This window comes from Galleria mellonella, unplaced genomic scaffold, assembly GCF_026898425.1.
Source record: "Galleria mellonella isolate WM207_F2 unplaced genomic scaffold, CSIRO_AGI_GalMel_v1 utg643, whole genome shotgun sequence".
Lineage (NCBI taxonomy): Eukaryota > Metazoa > Arthropoda > Insecta > Lepidoptera > Pyralidae > Galleria > Galleria mellonella.
In genome coordinates, this window is record NW_026442135.1 from 1,030,322 (window position 1) to 1,053,733 (window position 23,412).

General features: G+C 34.2%; 2 protein-coding genes across 2 annotated transcripts; one reads left to right on the top strand and one right to left on the bottom strand.

Moving 5' to 3' along the window:
* The first annotated feature begins 493 nt into the window (after positions 1 to 493).
* Positions 494 to 14,445, top strand: LOC113511084 (glucose-6-phosphate isomerase). The gene is made up of 12 exons (XM_026894670.3): positions 494 to 716; positions 1,820 to 1,959; positions 2,602 to 2,770; positions 6,166 to 6,274; positions 7,574 to 7,738; positions 7,997 to 8,109; positions 8,705 to 8,831; positions 9,804 to 9,898; positions 10,329 to 10,487; positions 11,513 to 11,645; positions 12,212 to 12,353; positions 12,789 to 14,445. The coding sequence occupies exons 1-12, from the start codon at positions 586 to 588 to the stop codon at positions 12,974 to 12,976; spliced, it is 1,671 nt and encodes a 556-aa protein (XP_026750471.3). The 5' UTR covers positions 494 to 585; the 3' UTR covers positions 12,977 to 14,445.
* Positions 14,446 to 15,054: 609 nt separating this feature from the next.
* Positions 15,055 to 23,346, bottom strand: LOC113511062 (flap endonuclease 1). The gene is made up of 8 exons (XM_026894644.3): positions 23,149 to 23,346; positions 22,707 to 22,772; positions 21,658 to 21,861; positions 20,860 to 21,005; positions 19,981 to 20,148; positions 19,631 to 19,849; positions 18,553 to 18,702; positions 15,055 to 16,976 (listed from the first exon to the last, which is right to left on the bottom strand). The coding sequence occupies exons 1-8, from the start codon at positions 23,228 to 23,230 to the stop codon at positions 16,872 to 16,874; spliced, it is 1,140 nt and encodes a 379-aa protein (XP_026750445.1). The 5' UTR covers positions 23,231 to 23,346; the 3' UTR covers positions 15,055 to 16,871.
* Between the last annotated feature and the right edge of the window lie 66 nt (positions 23,347 to 23,412).

A 23,412-nucleotide genomic window follows, 5' to 3' on the forward strand; every position in this document is an offset into this window, starting at 1 on the left:
CAGCAGTTTAAACAGGGTTTTTTAAGATAAATATATAATGTTATATTGATATACGCTTGTAGGGTGCCACTGAGTAACGCAAAAAATATATTCCTTGTTAATGAAGTCATAAGTTCAAACTCTTCAATAACAAAACCTGTTAATTTTCCATTGTTTAAATTTTCAATAGTAGAAAATACCTTTAACAAACGTAATTCATTCGAGAGATGGCTATAGGTTCGACATTCTGACTAACCTATCAAGTTTAAATTATATTGCCACGTTGGTTACGAATTATATTTTACAAGATTTTGTCCTCAAAGTGAAGGGTATTTTAGTAATAGCTAAAGAAAATCAAAATAGTTATTAAGTTTGTCACTTTAAATTGCTCTATTCTATTCTAAAATAGACAGTTAGATATTTTTATACATATATAAAATGAAGCCTAATTATAAGAAACAATATGTAATAACAAAACGCTTTGAGTAACCTTCACATGTCATTGAAATGTCAAACAGAAGTTTCTTATCACCTGTAATTTCATTGTTATTTCGACACTTTCGACCCCTACATTCTTCGCGACTACTTTTACTTTCCCCGAAAATAATGGAACCAAAAATTACCTTGAGAAAGGACCCAGCCTATCAAAAATTACAAGAATATTATAATGCGAACGCCGACAAAATAAATATTTTGCAACTTTTTCAAGAAGATCCCGATCGCTTCAATAAATTCAGGTGAGTTAATATAAAAAAAATATATATTATATTTCTTTTAAATGCGATATAAAGATGCATAAATTTTGTTTTTGTAAATTTTATTTTTATACATAATTAAATCATACACCGTTACATTCTAAATATTTTTAAAAAAATATTTGGTATTTTTTTTAAACTTACAAAAAAGTTTTTAGTTTTTTTTGCTTAACATATTGTATTTTAATCTAGTTATAGCTTATGTGTAAGATTTTATTAAATAAAAAATATATCTCTTTATTTAGAATATTACATTTTTCTAATTAAATATCCTATGTATATATTTACACAGAAAAATTAATTAAAAAAAATGAATAATTAATTCTCTATTTGCTGAACAGTGAGTCAGTAATAAATATTCAACATACTAAAGTACATATATGATTTATATACTTAATAAATTCAGAATAGGAAAAAAATATGGAACAATCTCAATAGAGAATCTATAGTTACAAATCTATGTTCAAGTAAATAATTCTCGTACATTTATACAATTCATTCTCCATATTTATTGTGTGATGGCTCCATTTTAGTCCTTAAATGTTATAGGAAATGATAAAACAAAACACTGTACCTTAGTGCAACTTTTTTTATGCTAAGATGTTGTCAGAAGAAAATTTTGATTTTACCACAAACACTACAACACAAATTGTAATCATTAATAATTAAATAAAATAATAATAATAAATCTCTTTATTTTCAGGTATATACCCATAGTTTACATTTTTATATTATTAATTAAATAAATTGTTATTATTATTTTTAAAATATGCATCAATTATAAAATACCAATTTAAATTATTTCGTTATAAAATCTTGTCGTCAGGTATGCTGTGAGAAATACAGTCTTTACAATATGATTACTTAAAACATTATATATTGTAAAGATCAAGAAATTAAGAATATATGTAATGTAAATAGAAATTATATTTAATTTCCAATTAAACTGTTTGGCTTATTACTGTCAAAAATCTAACATTGGGTTAAAGGAAAGGTACAGGGTATATGGAGACCAGTGTTTAGCAATAGTTGATTGTAGTCAAATTATGGTATATATAATATATTATTAAAATTATATTTTACAGCCTCAAAATCCAAACACCAAATGACGGAGATATCCTTCTGGACTATTCCAAGAATCGTGTAAACAATGATGTCTTTGCATTACTCCTTAACCTGGCTAAGAGCCGTGGTGTGGAACAAGCGAGAGATGCTATGTTTAATGGTATGTTTAGATTAGATGTATTTCAATGGGTGATAATGGAATGGTAACCCCACCTGCGACATCGATATACACTGGCAAGGCGCCTGTGAAGGATGATAGATGAGGATGAAGCAGACTTGCTTCATCCTCATCTATCATCTAACTGACTAGTTAGCTCATCGTGACAAATTCAACAAGAATTGTTCACGATGGTTTCCAAAGGGAACCACATGGAGGTCGAACAATAATAAATATTGCTAGCAATGGGGCTGTCAAACTCCATTACTAACAATCCCTTTCCCCCCAGATTGGATGTATTATATACTAGTAACCAGCCATGGCTTCACACAGATTTTTTAAATAATTAAATTGTTATAGCTTTCTATAGGTGAAAGAATTTATGAAATCGTAATTGATTTTATTTCGAGTTTCCCTTTATATATTATGTAGTTTAGTTTACACAATGTGTTCAGAAAAGGAGTGTACCGTTTTCAGAGTTTTCAGTCATATACTCTTGACAGAGTGGTAGTGTTTTTCATGAATATAGTGGATTTTCGTTGAGGCTTTTCTTCACAAGTGAAGTCCTCGCAATGTGTCTTCATGTATTTCTGCCCACGGCCGAGCGAGAGCATTCCACAATAATTGATAATTATACTTACGCAGGTGAAAAAATAAACTTCACGGAGAACCGCGCGGTGCTCCATGTGGCACTGCGCAACCGTCAGAACAGACCTATCCTGGTCGCGGGGACAGATGTCACGCCCGATGTGAACGCCGTGCTCGCACACATGAAGCAGTTCTCGGGACAGGTCATCAGTGGTGAATGGAAGGGGTGAGTCGATGGAGATAATAATAAAAATACTTTTCGTTCAACTTGTAATTTAAATTGGTTGAAATTTCCAAAAGTCTTGCATTATACAATTTCTTTTATTTTTTTTATGTTACTTAGATTGGTAAACAAGCTGATGTAAAGTGGTAACCGTCGTCTATAGACATGAACAGTACTATAGACATGAATAGTCCATGATACCCTTCATGCGTTGCCATTCCTGAAGACTAAGATGTTATGTCTCTGTACCCTATTATTACATGGCCATATCGCATCCTTCAAACCGAAACAAAACTGCTTCACGGCAGAAACAAATGGGATAGAGGGAAACTTTGTACAAACGACTTTTGTACAAAGTTTCCATCTTATAAAAAAACCTATGTTTCAAATATCAGCTTTCCAACTTGATAATTTTAGCTGTATATTGATAGTCATTCAGGGCAGGACAAATTATTTTTAACCGACTTCGAAAAGGAGGTTTTCAATTCGGTTGCATTTTTGTTTATGTTTGTTACCTCATAACTCCTGCAGTAAACCGATTTGGTTTTTGTTTGATCTGAAAGAATATTAAGATTGTTCCCGTAGGAATTGTATCAAAATGTATTTAATAGTTCAAATTTTATATCAAAATAAGTGGTTTTATCATAATTGAAGTCGGTTTTCTTTTGTGGGACACTATTATCTAGCTAAACTCAGTCATTACCACATTTTACTGATTATATATCTAAATTCAAAAATCAATGTCCAAGAGATTGGAAAGAATATTTTAACGAAATTTCAAAAGAAAAACGTATTTAGTATTTTTTATATACAACTTAGAATGTCAAACACCTGATGGAAAGTGGTAACCGTCGCCTATAGACATGAGCAGTGCCATGGACTTAACAGATTATATTGTTTCGCTCATGATACCTCCCATGCGTTGCCATTCCTGAGGACTCAGATGTTATTCCTCTGTACCCCGTAAATTCACGCCATATCCCACCCTTCAAACCGAAGCCCTTTAAACAGCTTTGCAAACATAACTGCTTCACGGTAGAAACACGAATGGAACAGAGGTACCCAAGCAAACAACTTTTATACAAAGTCTCCCTCTGGTTCATACCGAAATCGTCCCATTGAATGGAGCTTAACATTTTGTTCATCATAAATCCTATCATAAAAATCTAATGGAATGGCAATGGCTGGAAAGAAGCCATATAGTATATATTTGAAAAAAGAAAAAGAATTATTTGATTTTTTTCATACCATTCTTGTATCTGTTGATGTAGTGTTTAATACCTATAAATTAAATATGTAAATAAAAAAAAAACACTAGTGTAACTATAGAAGTGGTATCATTTTTACTACGTTTTGGAGTAATATGTTAACATTTTTGATATTTTAAAACAATATGTATCATGTAAATTTAATATGAAATTGGTTATATTTAATTTGTCATTAGTTTCGTTCGGTCACGTAATTTCAAACATTCATCGGAGGGTCTACCCTCTGATCATTTAGATCTTTCGTGTGAATACTATATTTTACATACATTATCATGTAATGTAATGTAAATTGGACTCTCTTTTCCGCGCTTAGCCGCTCATTTGGGCCGTTGTGCGTATGAGTCGTGGCTAGTACAGCCAGCCCAGAAGCACAGAAGCTTCCTGAGTTCTTCACAGGCCTTACAGAGCGACCTCATCGTTCCGAGGATTTCTAAACGTTGATGGGCCACAGCCTCACATTCCAGGATTACGTGAGCAGCCGTTTCTACGGCGTCGAAACACCCTCGACATAGAGGGCTGTCTGTGACTTCTATTGTGTATAAATGTTTGTTTAATGGGCAATGGCCCGTTATTGTCCCTATCATTATTTTGAAGTTTTTCCTATCTAGATGTAATAAACGTACATAATCATATAATAAAGTGTTGTCCTCTTCTCTCCTACTTGCTGTGCCCAACAGGGTCCATAATTGAAATGTTATCTACTAATTATATTATGGAACGCAATAAGAAATAAATAAATAATGTTACACTACTCATATACGAATATTGACCTCAGCTAATTTTATCGAACGTTATCACACTGATTATGAGTATGCAGTTAATATTAATAATAACATGGCGATAAAGTAGAGGGAAATTAGAAAATAAATCTACATTGTAAACTCATAAATTAATAGTTTTTTTTTATACAACTTAGAATGGCAAATAAGCTGACGCCCCACCAGATGGAAAGTGGTAACCGTTGCCTATAGACATGAGCAGTACTATGGACGTAACAGAGTATACTGTTTCGCCCATGATACCCCCCATGCGTTGCATCCCCCATGCGTTACCATTCCTGAGGACTCAGGTGTTATTCCTCTGTACCCAGTAAATTCACACCATATCCCACCCTTCAAACCGAAACACAGCCATGCAAACACAACTGCTTCACGGTTGAAACACGAATAGGACAGAGGTACCCAAGCAATCGACTTTTGTACAAAGTCTCCCTTTGGTAAATATTGTATTTCAACCGTAAAGCAGTTGTGTTTGCATGCCTGTGTTTCGGTTTGAAGGGTGGGATATGGCGTGAATTTACTGGGTACAGAGGAATAACACCTGATGGTACTGCTCATGTCTATAGGCGACGGTTACCACTTTCCATCAGGTGGGCCGTCAGCTTGTTTGCCATTCTAAGTTGTCAAAAAAATTAACGAAAACAGGAATTTGCGTTCGAAAATTAGGAATTTCATTTCATGGTAGACATTGTACAAAGTCTCACAAAGTCTGGTAAAAATGATAAATCCGCTTTATGTTTTATCTTGACACACCACCTATAAGTAGTCTGTCTTTTGTTTTCCTACTTTTGATATACACGTGTACGTAGTAGCGGGCAAAACCTAGTGTCCTTATTAATATTATTATAATTGTGAAAGTATGTTTGTTTATTTGTAACACTTTATTATATAGTAAAGTCTTAAATTATAGAATACAGAGTTCTTAAGAAAAAATGTGCACAACGACGGGGACAAGTACAATCCTATAAATGGGATCTCATTCAGTCAAACTTTAAGTGCTTGATAAAAATTGTGAAAAATAGCTAATTAACTAGTTAATTAATTACCTAATTATTTAGCAAATTAACTAGCTAATTAACTAGCTAATTATTTAGCTACTTAACTAGCTTATTAGCTAACTAACTAGTTAATTAACTAGCTTATTATTAATCTGTCTAGCTAATTAATTACCTTGTTTGTTTGATACCTTATAGCGTTTTTTATGTTTACTATGAAAATTGGTGTACGCGTACTATATGGATTGGAAATGGTTATAGACTACTTTTACTTTTAATCCCGGTCACGCGGACAAAGTCGCGAGTAAAAGTTAGTGTTATAATGTATTTATTTAAAAAATGTTGTTACGTCACAGGTACACGGGCAAGCCGATAACTGACGTCATCAACATTGGTATCGGAGGATCGGACCTCGGCCCTCTCATGGTCACAGAGGCGTTAAGACCTTACGCCAATCATCTTAAGGTATATATTTGTTTACCTATATGAAGTTATTCAACTAATAAAAAGTATTGGCTTGAAGTATAGATAATTTATCAGGTACTTATGTTATCAGTGTAATTATATATAATAAATAGATATCTGATATCAGTAGCGATATCTTCAATAAAATGCCTGCCCCCCGCCGACAATCTTTTTTTTTAATGCGTGAAAATGGAATGGTAACCCTGCGCTAACGGGATTCGCTGGCGGAGCACCAGTGAAGGGTGATCGATGAGAACGAAAACAGGCCAGTTAGTCCATCATGACGAATTCACAAGGAATTAACCATGATAGTTTCCAGGGAGAACCGCGTGGAGGTCGACCTGGCTGGGTATATTGCAATATAGCAATGGGATTCTTAGTCTCCGTTACTAACCATTCCTTTCCCCTCATCTACCGACAAGTTGAAAACGAATCGATAGGTACGTTTTCGTTAGCGCATAAAGAAGACGTCAAACGTCGCTGTCTCGTTTTATCTCACGTAGGCGATAGTAAATACGTATCTATTGACACATCACTTTGATAAGCAGTTGTTTAATATCCTTACTAATATTATAAAGGTGAAAGTGATATTGTTTGTTTGTTTATTTGTTTGTTTGTTTGTTACGTGGTAGCGCCTTAACGGCATAATCAATAGCTATGAAATTTGTTATACACCTACTATGTGGTATGGAGAAGTTTATAAGCTTTTTTTTATACAAGTTAGAATGGCAAACAAGCTGACGGTCCACCTGATGTAAAGTGGCAACCGTCGCCTATAGACATGAGCAGTACCATGGACATAACAGAGTATACTGTTTCGCCCATGTTACCCCCATGCGTTGCCATTCCTGAGGACTCAGGTGTTATTCCTCTGTACCCTGTAAATTCACGCCATATCCCACCCTTCAAACCGAAACACAGCCATACAAACACAACTGCTTCACGGTTGAAACACGAATAGGACAGAGGTACCCAAGCAAACGACTTTTGTATAAAGTCTCCCTCTGGTAGCTACTTTTTATGTCGCTTTTTTTAATACTTTTATGCGGTCACGCGGACGAAGTCGTAGGTAAAAGTTAGTGTTATATATATATTGTTGTTAAAAAACCAATATTCAGTATACTGCACAATCACTGAAGTCAACCCTTTTTTTTTTTAAGTCGGTTCAAAATGGTAACTCGTGAAACGTACCATGAGCAGCATCACCACGTGTATAGGCGATGGTGACCATTTTCCTTTCATCAGGGAAGCCGTCAACTTGTTTGTCATTCTAAGTTTTTGTTTTTTTAATGTTCGAAGGTGCACTTCGTCTCAAATATCGACGGTACACACTTGGCCGAGGTGCTGAAGCGCCTCGACCCGGAGACGGCGCTGTTCATCATTGCGTCCAAGACATTTACCACCCAGGAGACCATCACCAACGCCACCTCAGCCAAGAACTGGTTCTTGGAAGCCGCTAAAGATGTGAGTGTGCATACATCATTGTATGTTTTTTTTAATGGATGATAATGGAATGGTAACCCCACTCGCGCTATCGGTATACACCGGCGGGGCACCAGTGAAGGATGATAGGTGAGGATGAAGCAGGTCAGTTAGCCCACCGTGACGAATATAACAGTAAATCAATCACGATGGTTTCCAGGGGGAACCACGAGGAGGTCGACCTGACAGGGTATATTGCTAGCAGTAGGGCTAGGAAATAAAAGGCATATATTATTGCAGGCGTCAGCAGTGGCGAAGCATTTCGTGGCGTTGTCCACCAACGGCGAAAAGGTGGCAGCCTTCGGGATCGATCCCCAGAACATGTTTGGTTTCTGGGACTGGGTCGGAGGCAGGTGAGTCGTCATGTAATTCAAACAAACATTATTTGCTGACTTCTAATGATTGAGTTCTCATAATGAATTTCGTCGTGTTATCGTAGCGTCTCTGAAATTGATACTAATTTTTTAATTTAATTGAAACACATGGTGATGATTTGGTAACAAACTTAAAAAAATCTAATTGAAAACTTCCCGTCTCTTTGTTTTTTTTTTTATTTTTACAACACAGCGGGCAAACTAGCGGCTCGCCTGATGGTAAGCGACTACCGCAGCCTATGGTCACCCATAGCACCAACGGCATTGCAGGTGTGTTGCCTTGGCCTTTAAAAAAGCCATATGCACTTTTCTTGAAGGTTATGTTTTTTTGAAGTCGGTTGAAAATACTGTATTTTTCACATTTATTGTTTTTTTTTATGCAACTTAGAATGGCAAACAAGCTGACGGCCCACCTGATGGAAAGTGGTAACCGTCGCCTATAGACATGAGCATGTCCATATTATATACTTTTTGAAGCCAAGCTGCCAACAATGTTTTTTGGTGGGTAGTGGTAAAGAGCGATTTATTTTTTATATTTTTAATATTTTCTGAAAAAAAAAAAAACTGTTTACAGGTACTCGCTATGGTCTGCGATAGGTCTGTCCATCTCGTTATATATTGGCCATGACAATTTCGAGAAGCTTCTAGAAGGAGCCAACTTTATGGACCGACACTTCACCACCGAGCCGTTGGAGAGAAACGTAGGTTATATTACCCTTGGCTATTGTTAATATAAAAAAAAAATGTAATAAAAAATCATAACAATTATTTTTAGAAATTTTATCCGTTTAAGAACTGGTCTATTTATTGATTTTCCTACTTCTTAAAAAAACATGCTTAGAAATTAGCGGGGAAAAGTTAGTTAAGAAATAAAAATTCTTATGATGAAGTAAATAGGTTACATTTTATCCTGGCTTGAAGGGTAGCATTGAAATTACATGGTACCCAGGCGTAACACCGTCCTCAAAAAGGCGACACATGAAAGGTAACATGGATTTTACAATATGTTTAATGGGATACCCCATGGTGCTGTAAATGTTTATCGCTTTCCATCTGGCAAGTCGTCAGCTTTGCTATTGTTTTTTTTTTTATGTGAAAGAGTGATAAACGACCATGTGGTTCACCTGATAGGTTTTTTTGAGGGGTGAAATGGAGTGGTAACGCCACCTGCGCTATCGGTATATTTATTTATTCATTAGTACATATATGTGTGTACATGGCGGACTTAATGCTAAAAGCATTCTCTCCCAATCAACCATGGGAAAGTGTCAGAATACTTGAATGCGGTACTAGTAATTATTGATATACATACATATTAAAATTGCATATATAAACGAATAAATATATATGAATAACAAATATACTTACACATATATGATATATACTATATTATACACGAAATTGAGAATAATATAAAGTGCTTATATACGTATACGTTGGTTCCAAGTGAGTAATTACAGGTGAAGATAAAATAGGTTATTTAGTCCATTATGACGAATTTCACAAGAATTAATCATGATTGACGATGATTTCAAGGGGGAACCGTGTGGAGGTCGATCTGTTAGGGTATATTGCCAGCCATGAAGACCCCATTATTAATAATCCCTTTCCCCCTCACCAGAGGAATTACAGTGTGTTGCCAGTCTTTTAAAAGTAGTTTTTTTTTCATATAGGCGCCGGTTCTGCTAGCACTTTTGGGTGTGTGGTACAGCAACTTCTATGGGGCTGAAACACATGCTCTTCTACCATACGACCAGTATTTGCACAGGTAACTATTTTGTTAAGTAAATATCTTAATATATAAAAGTCCTGTGTCCGTTCGCTCACATTAATCTCTAAAGGCGCTTAACCGACTTTATTGATTTTTTAATTTTTATTATTTGCTCTAACTTGAACGATAGGATTCTATTCTGATAAGAAAATATTAACTCAGAATTAGTGGTTTATTTTCTTTTTATACAACTTAGAATGGCAAACAAGCTGACGGCCCACCTGATGGAAAGTGGTAACCGTCGCCTATAGACATGAGCAGTACCATGGACATAACAGAGTATACTGTTTCGCCCATGATACCCCCCAAATCAATCTATGTCTGTTGTTATATATTATTATTTAATAAATTACTTATCTATCTATCTATCTATTTATCTATTTATGCTCACTGCTGCAATTTTCAACTTGCCATCGTCTATGGACAGATTCGCGGCGTACTTCCAACAAGGCGATATGGAGAGCAACGGGAAATATGTGACGCGAAGTGGCGAACGCGCCAACTACTCCACCGGGCCCATAGTGTGGGGCGAGCCGGGCACCAACGGGCAGCACGCGTTCTACCAGCTCATACATCAAGGGACCAGGTAACATCGACTATGCTATGAATTTACAGAGTACAGAGGAATGGTAACGCATGGGGGGTATCATGGACGAAACAGTATACTCTGTTATGTCCATGGTACTGCTCATGTCTATAGGCGATGGTTACCACTTTCCATTAGGTGGGCCGTGCGACGCCGGGACGGGCCACTAGTCTATACTTATAATAAATCTGTAGAGAGGTCAATTCTGTACATGAAATATATTTCCAAAATAACTATCGGGGTGTGATTAGTGATCGATATTGATGCTAACAATGCAATCAGTAAAATTTTTGTCTGTCTGTCTGTCTGTATCTTCGTTATAGAAACAAAAACTACTCGACGGATTTTAACGAAACTTGATACAATTATTCTTCATGCTCCTGGGCAGGTTATAGTATACCTTTTATTACGCTACGATCATTAGGAGCAGAGCAGTGAAGGAAAATGTTGGGAAAACGGGAGAAGTTACTCCATTTTTAAGCTTCCGTCGCGTGTGCAGACTTAATGGCCACTTTTAAAATGTAAAAATGTCCACCCGTGCGACGCCGGGACGGGCCGCTAGTCATTTAATATATCGCACTACAAATTTATTATATTTATCTTATTTTTTCATAATACACTTTAAGCACACCATTTTGGATGAAACTGTTATAATATGCATTTTTTTTTTGTATTTTATTTATTTATATTTTTTGTGTAGTCTCCTAATTATAATTTTTAATAATTTTTTAACCCATGTTGTGTTGTGGTATATTTTGTGAAATAAAGTTTCTTTCTTTCTTTCTACTGTGACAGTATCGCCCTCTAGTGATAATAATTGTCAGGACGTCATTCGTTTGTGAAATGTGTATGGAACCATCATATCCTTTTTTAAATAAAAAAAGAAGAATTTTCGAAGTCAGTTTATAAATGACGGAGTTCTGAGGTGGAAAGCATAAAAAATACAACTGAATTGTAAACCTTCTTTTTTGAAATCGGTTGAAAACTAATAAATTGAGTGATAATTGAACGTTTTAAATTTCCAGGTTGATTCCATGCGACTTCATCGCTCCAGCTCAAACCCACAATCCAATTTCAAACGGTGTACACCACAAGATCCTATTGGCCAACTTCCTAGCGCAAACCGAGGCTCTGATGAAGGGGAAAACTCCAGAAGAGGTAAGTTTTATTATTTACTACTGATTTTGTAATAAAAATTTATAATAATTCTAGTACCTGTCTGTTCATGACAAAAGGGGGGAAAGGGATTGTTAGTAATGGGATCTAATGAACCCATTGCTAGCAATGGGTTCATTAGATCTCAAAATGCTCAGGTCAGGTCGACCTCCACGCGGTTCCCCCTGAAAACCATCGTGGTTAATTCTATTGGAATTCGTCACGATGGGCTAACTGACCTGCTTCATCCTCATCTATCATCCTTCACTGGTGCCCCGCCGGTGTATAGTGATAGCGCGTGTGGGGTTACCATTCTATTGTCACCCATTAAAAAAAACCCTTCCTTTCCCGTGGGTGTCGTAAGAGGCGACTAAAGGAGAGCGAGGGATGGGCAGCAGCGTCCCTCTTTAAACATCTCTAAAAGCCTAACTGCGGTTGTCAGTACTGTGGCAACTATTGGCAAAACTTCCCTTATGGGAATACTTATGCCCAGCAGTGGGCAGTTAACGGCTGAAATAATAAAAATAAAATGTTAGTGCGACGACGTTATTATTGTATTATATTTGTAGGCTCAAGCAGAATTGGAGAAGTCCGGCCTGGCGCCCGAGGCCATCAGCAGAATCCTCCCCCACAAAGTGTTCCTCGGCAACCGGCCAACAAATTCGATAGTCGTGAGGAAAATTACGCCCTTCACGCTGGGAGCACTTATAGGTAAAGCTTGTCTTATTGATTGACTAATTTGAACTAAAAACGGTTATTGGAAGGTTAAGTGCTATAGTACCAGAGGGAGAGTTGTTTGCTTGTGCATCTCTGTTCAATTCGTGTTTCTATCGTGAAGCAGTTGTTTGCATGGCTGTGTTTCGGTATGAAGGGTGGGATATGGCAGTGAATTTACAGGGTACAGAGGAATAACACCTGAGTCCTCAGGAATGGCAATGCATGGGGGGTATCATGGGCGAAACAGTATACTCTGTTATGTCCATGGTATTGCTCATGTCTATAGGCGCCGGTTACCACTTTCCATCAGGTGGGCCGTCAGCCTGTTTGCCATTCTAAGTTGCATAAAAAATATATTCATTTAATATAAACATATAATTAGAATTAATGTGATGAATTTGCATTTTTTTTTTTTTTATTTATTTTTAGCATTATATGAGCACAAGATCTTCACGCAAGGCGTGATTTGGGACATCAACTCGTTCGACCAGTGGGGCGTGGAACTCGGCAAGCAGCTGGCCAAAGCGATAGAACCGGAGCTCCAAGACTCCAGCCCTGTGTCCAGTCATGATGGCTCAACTAACGGACTCATTAACTTTTTGAAAGCAAACTTTTAAATTTAATAATAAATTATACAAGATGTCAAATCGTTAGTGGTATTTGAAATGTGTTCGCCATCGGTACAGCCGAACATTTTTACCAAAAAAACATGGCTTAAAAAACATGAAAAACTTTTAGCTTTACATAGTCCCCTATTAGGTATGTCCATCTCATAAATTTGTATAGGATACTCGACACTTTTTTTATGAATTTTTGATTTGCAAAATTTCTGTTCTAATATATTCTATAGCGTAAGTACATTTCGTCATAGTCGTAGAATACTGACGGATCTTTATATGTAATCTTTGTCAGATCCGTCAGTATTCTACGACTATGACGATTTGTGAATGGGCAACGATTTCGATTCCATCTTGTATATACCTATTTACAAAAAAAAAAATCTGCAATGATTTACTAAACTCAATCAATATGATTTCGTAGAATTTAATATTATCATAGGTACAATATAAACGTGGTAATTACTGGCAAAACCCTCCTTTTGGGGGAGGCCTATGTTCAGTAGTGGACGACAGACGGCTGATATGATGTAAGTACAATATATGATATTAGTTGGCTGTCTACATTATTATAATCTTTCAGTTACACATTTTATGAATTAGATATTTGCCTTGATTAAACCCAATTGTCGATAGATACGTCTGCGTGTGTATGAGAATGAATCTATCTCATTTATATGAACGTATTTATCGGTTTAACTTACCACGTAAGTTTCTAAGGGGACAAATTAGAATAAAATTCATAATGACCATTCATTTATTATAAGTTATAAATAGATAATTAAAACATGAGGTATGTATATATTTGAATCTGTAGAATCTAAAATAGATAGTGAAAACTTTTGTCTGTGGTTCGGTGTGGTGTGAATGCTATATATAGACAAATATACTATAAATTGATTTGAATATGAAAAATAATTACACAATTTCATTTGATTTTTTTCTTATCTGTAATGTCAAGAACACAAGCATGGCACCAATATTAAAATTAGTCAAAAAACTTATTACAATACACATTACCATAGACTTAGAATAACTTATTTACTCCTTAATCTAAGTACAGTATAATTTTGTCTTGGAAAGAAATAAATTGTGTTCAATAAAATAGAGAAGAAATATACGAGTGTTAACGTCTAGTTTTAAATATTCTAAGCTCTCATTGTCTATAGCCACAAATAAAAAATATTGTTTGTTGGTGGTTTTTTGTTTAAATGTGTAATTTCAGAAAAACCAAGGTCGCTGAAAATAAATGATAGTCTGTCGCATTTATAAAAATATTACAACAATATTTGTCTGTATTTTGTCGAAAGGTTTGCAGTTAATGGTACATTATTTTGGATCTACATGATTGCGTATATAATTAGTATTAAATATAATACGTAATTATAGATATTAATAAGGTTTTAAAATGTTTAGATCGAGATATATATTATATATTAGAATGTTTATAATAAAAAAATTATAAATAATTTTATGTTGTTTTAATAATTGCACATGGCGATGTAGTCACCTAACCCTAAAAGGCCTGATTTTTTAAATCAAATATTTATATATATTTATTTTGAAAGAAACATCTGGTAACGTAAACAGCCAAATATTAAAATAAAAATGATTGTAGGCGCCCAATGCGATTTATAAACCCGGTATCAAATTTGAAACTTCAGGTATTTAAGGGTTAACACATTACTCATTGCCTTATGAGTCGCAAGTTCGATCCTTGCAAAATACATAGATTTTTGTTCACAAGCGTTATTGTATTGATCTAGATATTTCCTATGTACGTCGATAATACATATTGCAGAACTATACTGCCTTTTACCTGCAGCTTCATCCGCGTGACTAAGGATGTTTTATTAATCGATATAGAGTAGTTTTTATCCATCTTTTAGGTATATATTAAATTTTATGGTATCAAAACACTGATCTTGTCATTTATAATATTAATAATGATTTTGTTTCAGTTGTCAAAATATTTCTTAGGTCTTACATGTAATACTGCAGAAAATAGATCGGCTATACTCTACAAGGGAAATAATACATTTCTATAGGGGAGGGGGCGAAAAATAATACATTATAAATGTAATCATATTATTTATTAGAACAGAATGTAGCTACATTACATCGTCAGATCATTATTATTAACATGATAATGTGGTTATACAACAAAACGGAAATAAGAGATTCTGTTTGCAGACCGGCTGTATAATATTATTTTCAGTTACAGGTTGACATAGGATGTAATTTTGTAGTCTACGGATTTATGTTACGTAACTTACACCATAATTAATATAAAAACAACAAAACATGTATACTAATTTTCATGTCTTACAAGGGAAAATCTTAATTTTAAAAAGTGATAAAACTAATAAATATTTTCTTGAAGATTTACGTTTTTGATATGAATTATATTATTTAATACGCACTGTAAATTTTCACGATGCTATTTCTCCATAGATAGACTATTTTTTTAAAGTATTTTCAGGCATTCATTGTAAAGAGTAAAGCTTCATACAATATATTTAAGATCTTCAAAGAATAATAGAGTTGGGAAAATTTACTGTACTTATTAACTACAGTAGATCATACAGTTAACGGTTTTTGGAGTAAATGACTTTAATTTCAGTTTGTATAAAAAATCATAACATTATATATATATATATATATAGCTAGAGAAGCGATTTTAAAACTTATCACTAGTTAAATTTACTGAAAATATAATTATAGTGATCATATCATAAGTGTACTGTGATTATACAATTGTTCAACTTAGTCACACTTGACATACTAATATTATATCTATCAAGTAAGCATGGGTAATATCCGTACCGTTGAGATATCTTTATATTGAATTCCTGTCGATAATGATGACGAAAAAATGGTCATTATCCATTTGAAATCGCACATACTGGTCGGATATTTATTATATATTTATTTCAATTTGGATTCTTTATATCCATATTGTATGTTGGATAACAGATATTTCGTCATAGTCGTAGAATACTGACGGATCATTATATGTAATATTCGTCAGATCCGCCAGTATTCTTCGACTATGACGATTTAACATATTGGTTATTAGACCAATATATAGTTATTGCAATCGAAATAAATAGATATTCTTATATATTACCCACTCCTACTGTCAAGTATATTAACATTAGAAACGTTTCATTATAACGTCGTAGTAACAAAAAAACAAAACAGATTTTTTACAAACATTATCGTATCATTAAAAAAGAAATTAAGACGGAATGAATATCGGAAAAATTGGAGATGAAAATTTCGTTCTTGAATGACACTCTCATTAGCTTTTTTTTTAATTTTGCAAAAAGTATGATAGCTCACCTGTTGGAAACATCAGTATAAGCCATCAGTTTGCCATTCTAAATTACATAAAAAATGGAAAAGAGACAACTATAATTTGCACCGAGTTAAGAACTTGTCCTGGCATCTGCTGTTAGTCTCGTATTTATCATCTATATAAATAAAAAAAAAAGGATGCTGAGTGACTGATCGACTGACTGACCTTATATATCAAGGCACAGCCGAAACACTGAAACCAAAATCTAAAATTTTGCAGATAGGTTCTTTATATAGCATAGACAATAAGAATTTGAAAATTCAACCACTAAAGAGGGTAATATTCTAAAATCCACGCGTAAGTCACAAAGTCGCGTACAAAAACTAATAAATTATAATTTGGTTAGTACAGCCAACCTCTAGACTTTTCTAGAAGGTAACAAAGTACTATTATAATCAAAACTTGCCATTTGATGAGCCAAGAACTTACTTTTTCAACTTCAACATTTCGAATCATTAATAAATCCTAAATTGAGATTTGCTCTTTGAATTATCTTCAAAGCACACATGATATGTACTTATAAATCATCAGTTATTACTTGGGTCGGCGACCCCGTCCCCCGACCTTCGCTTTCTTGTTAGCTGCACTCTTTTTCTCTTCTTCGGCTTTGCGTTTAGGATTTGGTGTTGTTGATAGTACCTGAAACAATAAATAACATGCTATAATGTATAAAATCATATTCCAATAATTGTAACTAAAAAAAATTATTGGAAGCCGCATCTTTTTTTTTTGTACAACTTAGAATGGCAAACAAGCTGAGGGCCCACCTGATGGAAAGTGGTAACCGTCGCCTATAGACATGAGCAGTACCATGGACATAACAGAGTTTACCGTTTCGCCCATGATACCCCACATGCGTTGCCATTCCTGAGGACTCGGGTGTTATTCCTCTGTACCCAGTAAATTTACGCCATATCCCACCCTTCAAAACGAAACACAGCCATGCAAACACAGCTGCTTCACGGTTGAAACACGAATGGGACAGAGATACCCAAGCAATCGACTTTTGTACAAAGTCTCTCTCTGGTATGGTATCTCATCTAGACATTCTAAGCCATATCCGTCAGTAAACATATCATTATATTTTAAAATACCATTGATTCCCCCCTTCCATTTCTCTGGGTGTCGTAATAGGCGATTCAGGGAACTTTGTAGTCCAGGCAGCAGCATCCCACTTTAAATATGACCAAAACTGCGGTTGGCAACCTGTTTACCAATCGTGCCAACTACTGGCAGAACCTCCCTTATGGGTGAAGCCAGTGTAGAGTTTTTTTTTTTTCAATGGATGATAGTAGAATAATCACTCCACTTGCGCTAATAAGAAGAGATTGTTAGAAATTGGGTTTAACAAATTTGTTCGTAAGTTTATTTTTAAATGAAAATAACTGGTTTTGCCATAGTTGATGTTTTTCTTTTTTATTTGTAGAACACAATTTAATTACTCAATTGCTTATATAAGGTAAAGGTAATAGTTTACAATATTTTTAAATAGCTTAACAGAAATAATTAAATAATTAATTAGACTATAGATTTGCTAATTTAGACCAAATTAAAAAATACACAATAATTTTCGACTTTTTACTGAACTGTGTGTTTTTTTTTTTGCGGAAGTCCATATAACAAGTTAGTTAAATAAGAATTATTTTGATTAAATCCACTACAATTACATTACTTACATTTATTATTACTATCTCTCACTTTAGTACTATTTTCCTGTGTTCTCTTTTCGTTTTCCTTCGTAATTTTTTTTTTCTGTTGTATGTGTGCTGTTAAGTATGTGTATGTTATGTATATATTTAATTGTGTATATATTATATATGTATGTGTATGTATGTATGTATGTATCTATATATGTTTGTATATGATAATATTTATATTATAGTGTGCCACCTATTCTTTTTCTCAATGTCTTTTTCTCAATGTCCTCTACTCAAAGGTTGTCTGAAAGAGATTGCTTAGCGATAAGGCCGCCTTTTGTATCACTTCTCATTAATATTTACTGTATTTGTTATTTCTCTTTTTACTTGGTGTAATAAAGTGTAAATAAATAAATAAATTTATTAAGTAAACAACTTAAAATTTTAATATATTTAATACAAATTCATAGTGATGTTCTGAGAATAGCCGTGGTATGATCATACACACATACATACCGGTCACAATTTTAAACCTTCCTTTTGCTTCGCCATAGTCAGGATCATAACGATTTACGTACCTTGAAGAACCCATCAAGCCTGCCCTGCGTGGTGCCAGTTCTTGCTTTCATCAGTTTCTTGGCGCCGTTCCGTACTCGTTCCTCATTGAACTGCTTGTCTCCACACAGAAACTTCACCAGACCTTCCTCATCAGGATCCGTCCATTTGATCTGGGAATTTATTTACGTTTTTAGAATTTGGCTCTCTATGGTGAAGCGATTAAATAAGCCGCCTCAACTTCAAATGGTCGCAGGTTTGATCCCCGCACAATACAAACATATAAACATGAATTTATGGGCATTTTCTACATATGATATGACATTTTTTTTAATAAATGCTAATGAAATGGTAACTATACCCATGTTGAACTTTAGTTGGATGTAATTTAATAGCCCATTTAACCTTTTTATAGCCGGAACAACAGCCGAACTTGTGGTTGCTATTTTTCCTTAGATCGCTATTGAAAATTAACTCTGTAAACCGTCACCGCAAGCAAATATAGTGGTTTTAAATTAAAATATATACACTTTACGCTCTGCTACCATGTTGGAGAAAGACTAATAAAATTATATATAAGAGGAAAGACATCGGTCTTCAAGTTTTATTAGTAGACAAACAACCAGAGGGAGACTTTCTACAAAAGTCGATTGCTTGGGTACCTTTGTCCCATTCGTGTTTTAACCGTGAAGTAGTTGTATTTGCATGGCTGTGTTTCAATTTGAAGGGTGGGATATGGCGTGAATTTACTGGGTACAGAGGAATAACACCTGAGTCCTCAGGAATGGCAACGCATGGGGGTATCATGGACGAAACAGTATACTCTGTTATGTCCATGGTACTGCTCATGTCTATAGGCGACAGTTATCACTTTCCATCAGGTGGACTGTTAGCTTGTTTGCCATTCTAAGTTGTATAAAATAAAAAAAAATACTACAACAGAATATCAATAATAAAAAAGAATTAATATTTTTATTATAGAGGTTATCTACTGTTAGAATAGATGTACAGTGCCCATAGTGCAAGCACTACTTAGTTCATGATTAGGTGATACTGTATAATATATCTAGTGATATGTATTAAAAAAAAAAATTATCTCACCTCAATCTCACTGGGATTCCGCACTTCAGGTTCTAAAAACAGCTTCCTCGCCTCCTCGTAGTCCCAGTTCTCTGGCGGTGGATACTTGGTAGTGTCGATATTCCGCAGCACTTCATCTAACGACCGGTGTTGCCGGATCAGCTCTATGGCGCGCTTCGGCCCGATCCCCCGGATGGAACCGCAGTAGTCACAGCCGAGTAATATGCAGAGATCTATAAACTAAACAATAATATGACGAGTCATTATTGGCGATATTTCGTTTTTTTTTATAGATGTAAAGAAAAAAATTACACAAATTGAAAACCTTTTAAAAATAGCTTTAAAAAAAATTATAAACAGAGATATAATACCTCCTTATACTCCAGTTCGAGGCCTTTCAGTACACTGCTCAGATGGAATTCCTGGACTGGCATTTTCCTCGCCTCGGAGAACGTCATGTGGCGCAGTAAAACATCAGCGCCAAAGGTCAGCGCGTCCATATCTTCTGTGGCCGTTCCATACACTTTGCCTGCTTTTACCTGATTATTGAAAAAAAAAAATAGACATTTTACTATGGATAAATTTGCTTATAAAAGTCTCCCATTAGAGTAGGTAGAAACAATGGCACGCCAAATGTTTCAATTCAAAGAAACATCTTTCGCTTCTTTTACATTCGTTAATCTTTTCATACACACTCATTGTTTACTTTTAATTTGGCCCTTCTTTAGCACGTCGCCTATTTGGTCAACATATGTCCGTCTAGAGCGGCCCCTACCGACATTACCATACATTCTTACTCCATAAATGTCATTCATAATTCTTCTTTCATCTATCCTCTGTAAATGACCAAACCAATGCAATATACCCTTTTCGACTTTTGTCACTACATTGTCTTTCAGTCCACACTTCTCTCTAATCACATTGTTTCTTGCTCTATCTTTTCTCTCATCTCTACAGCATTAATCTTTCTTTCATACTTCTCTATGGACTCACAATTCGCTTCCATACATGAATGTTGGTATAAGCACTCCCTGAATTATGGCAAGGCAAGCTTTGCTCCAGTGAAAAATTGGACTGTTTTTTTTTATAATACATAAAACTTAAAAACTACTTAATCAAATTTAAAAATTCTTTCACCTATAGAAAGCTATATTATTAGAGAGCAAAATAGACTATATATTATTTCTTAAAAATTCTATGTACTTGTAGAAAGCTTGTACATTATAAATTATTATGGACTGTCTACATACCAGTGCTGCACATTGTGCCTCAGCTTCACAGGGTGCCTCCACAACAGGGATGCCCATCAACTTGAGGAGCTGTCTAGCCTCCTCACTATGCTGTTTCGTCACCTTCACCAGCCTCCGGTTGAACTTCTCTATTTGGGATTGGTCACCTAGTAAGTAGAACATATATATTTAGTACAATCTGTTTATATAGATGTTATAATATTGATAATAGGGAAATTGCTGTTAAGGAACACAGCCCTGTACTTTATGTCCCTACATCTCAAGTGAAGAATCAGCGTTTTACATATTTATTCTGCTACTGCACTAGGCAACTGCTGAATTGACATCTAGTATATTTCTGCAGCACTGTATTTGAAAGAAAATTTGTCAATTTGATACCAACTTCATCAGAAGATATAAGATTATAACTTGTAATATTTTAAATGAAATTTATTAATAATGAATTAGTATTTTTCTTTAACTCCTATGTTTGTGACTTGCCTAATTTAGAAACCAATGAAGTTTGTAAACATATGTATAATTGACCTAACCTACAGGCAGTCTTCTGATGGCCAAATATAAATGGAATATTAATTAATTGATTGAATGTTTCAATTTATTATTAATTAAGAGTGTTTTTACCATGCCTTATGATTCTAACATAGAATGTCCAATTCCTTTAATTTTCTCAGGGATGTTGTAATTAATGGTCGAGAGTTTTTTGTTGGCAAAAATATTTAGTTACACTACTTTTGCCTATGCCTAGCATGGGTATTATTAAGTTTTCACTCTGTATAATAATTATATTAACATGATTACCAGCTTCAGTAGCCTTCTGTAATTCCTTCTCAGCCTCTTCTCTTCTCTCTGCTCTTTTATTTAGCTGATGCGACTTTAACTCTGGTGGTTTCCCATCAAAAACATAAACTGGTTTTATACCATTCTCCACAAGTCTGATTGTGCGGTAGAATGTTCCCATTAGATGTGATGTGGTCTCACCATCGACAGATGTCAATTGCGCACCTAAAGAAAGAATTAATAAAAACACTTTATTGTTACTTTTAAAGAAATATATGTATATATATATATATATATATGTATGTATATATATATATATATATATATATATATATATATATATATATATATATATATATATATATATATATATATATATATATATATATATATATATATATATATATATATATATATATATATATATATATATGTATGTATGTATGTATATATATAAAGAAAGAGTATTACAAGTAGCAAGATAAAAAAGAATATAATGAATGGCCTTAGTGCTAAATAGTTAATTCTTTTTATTTAAAGTTCATTTATGCTTAACCTGTGTGGTCCCAGCATAGAATGGGTCAATTCCCTTATCATAATTGTCATAAGAGGCAATTAAGAGAACTTGAAGGTTGAGGATGGGCAGCAGCGTTCTTCTTAAAATATCACCAAAAGCTTAACTGCAGTTGCCAACCTGACAAGTGTGGCAACTACTGATAAAACTCCCCTTAGGGGTAGTCCTATTTTCAGCATTGGACAGTTAACAGCGGATATAAATGAATGAAAGGTTCCATAGGATATAAAAACCAAACTAGTAAATCAATTTTAACAAAATTTTTATAGGACCAATCTGAAAGTAATATAATATCAGATAAAAAAGATCTTTTCAAATCTGTTTATAAATGATGGAGTTATGAATTGACAGACAATAAAAAATAAATAAACTGAATTGAAAACCTTGTGCTTTTTTGTAGTTGAAAAGAATAAAAATGCTTTCAGATTTTTAGTGAGCGGCTTTGAGCACATTTTCATTAAATACCATGAGCCACCATACATGTACTTTTCCTTACCTTCACTTCTCACGGCAATCAGGAATTGATATAGACTCATAGATGCATCAATAGCGATTTTGCGGCCTGCAATATATAATTAAGTATAGAATCTTTTACATGAAAAAAATTATCTACTTATCTTTCGTCCACATGACCAGGATAAAAAGTAACCTATAATGTATATGTAAAAGAAAACTATAATAATTAATAATTTAAGTTCTCCAATCCCAAGTAGTACCAAATTTCATAGTGTGGTTAAACCGTTAAGTAACAAACAAAATTAATCTTAAATTTTATCAGAGAAGAAGTATATATATTTTATTTATATCAGTATATAATGACTTTTATGTAGAAATTAAATAATCCTTCTTGATCAGTGGGAGTTAAATATAAAATATGATTTTAAAACCTTTCCTCTAAAGTATTGGTTAGGTAGCTAATGTAACAAAAGTAAACCCACCAAAATAGTTCTTTATCTCCATTTCTTTCACAGCATGAGGTGCAATATCTGCTATTAACTTTGATAATCCCAAAATACCCATTTTTAAATAATTCTAATATAACTGATAAGATAAATTACAAAGATTAAAATGGTGGTTTTTTTATTTTGTTTTTATTTGCTGAGTGAATTAAGTCAAGAGATTGGCGGGAAACTTTGATATTTCATTCGCTAGTACACTAACACTGCCTCGATATAATCGAGATTTTGAGGTATAATCAAGAA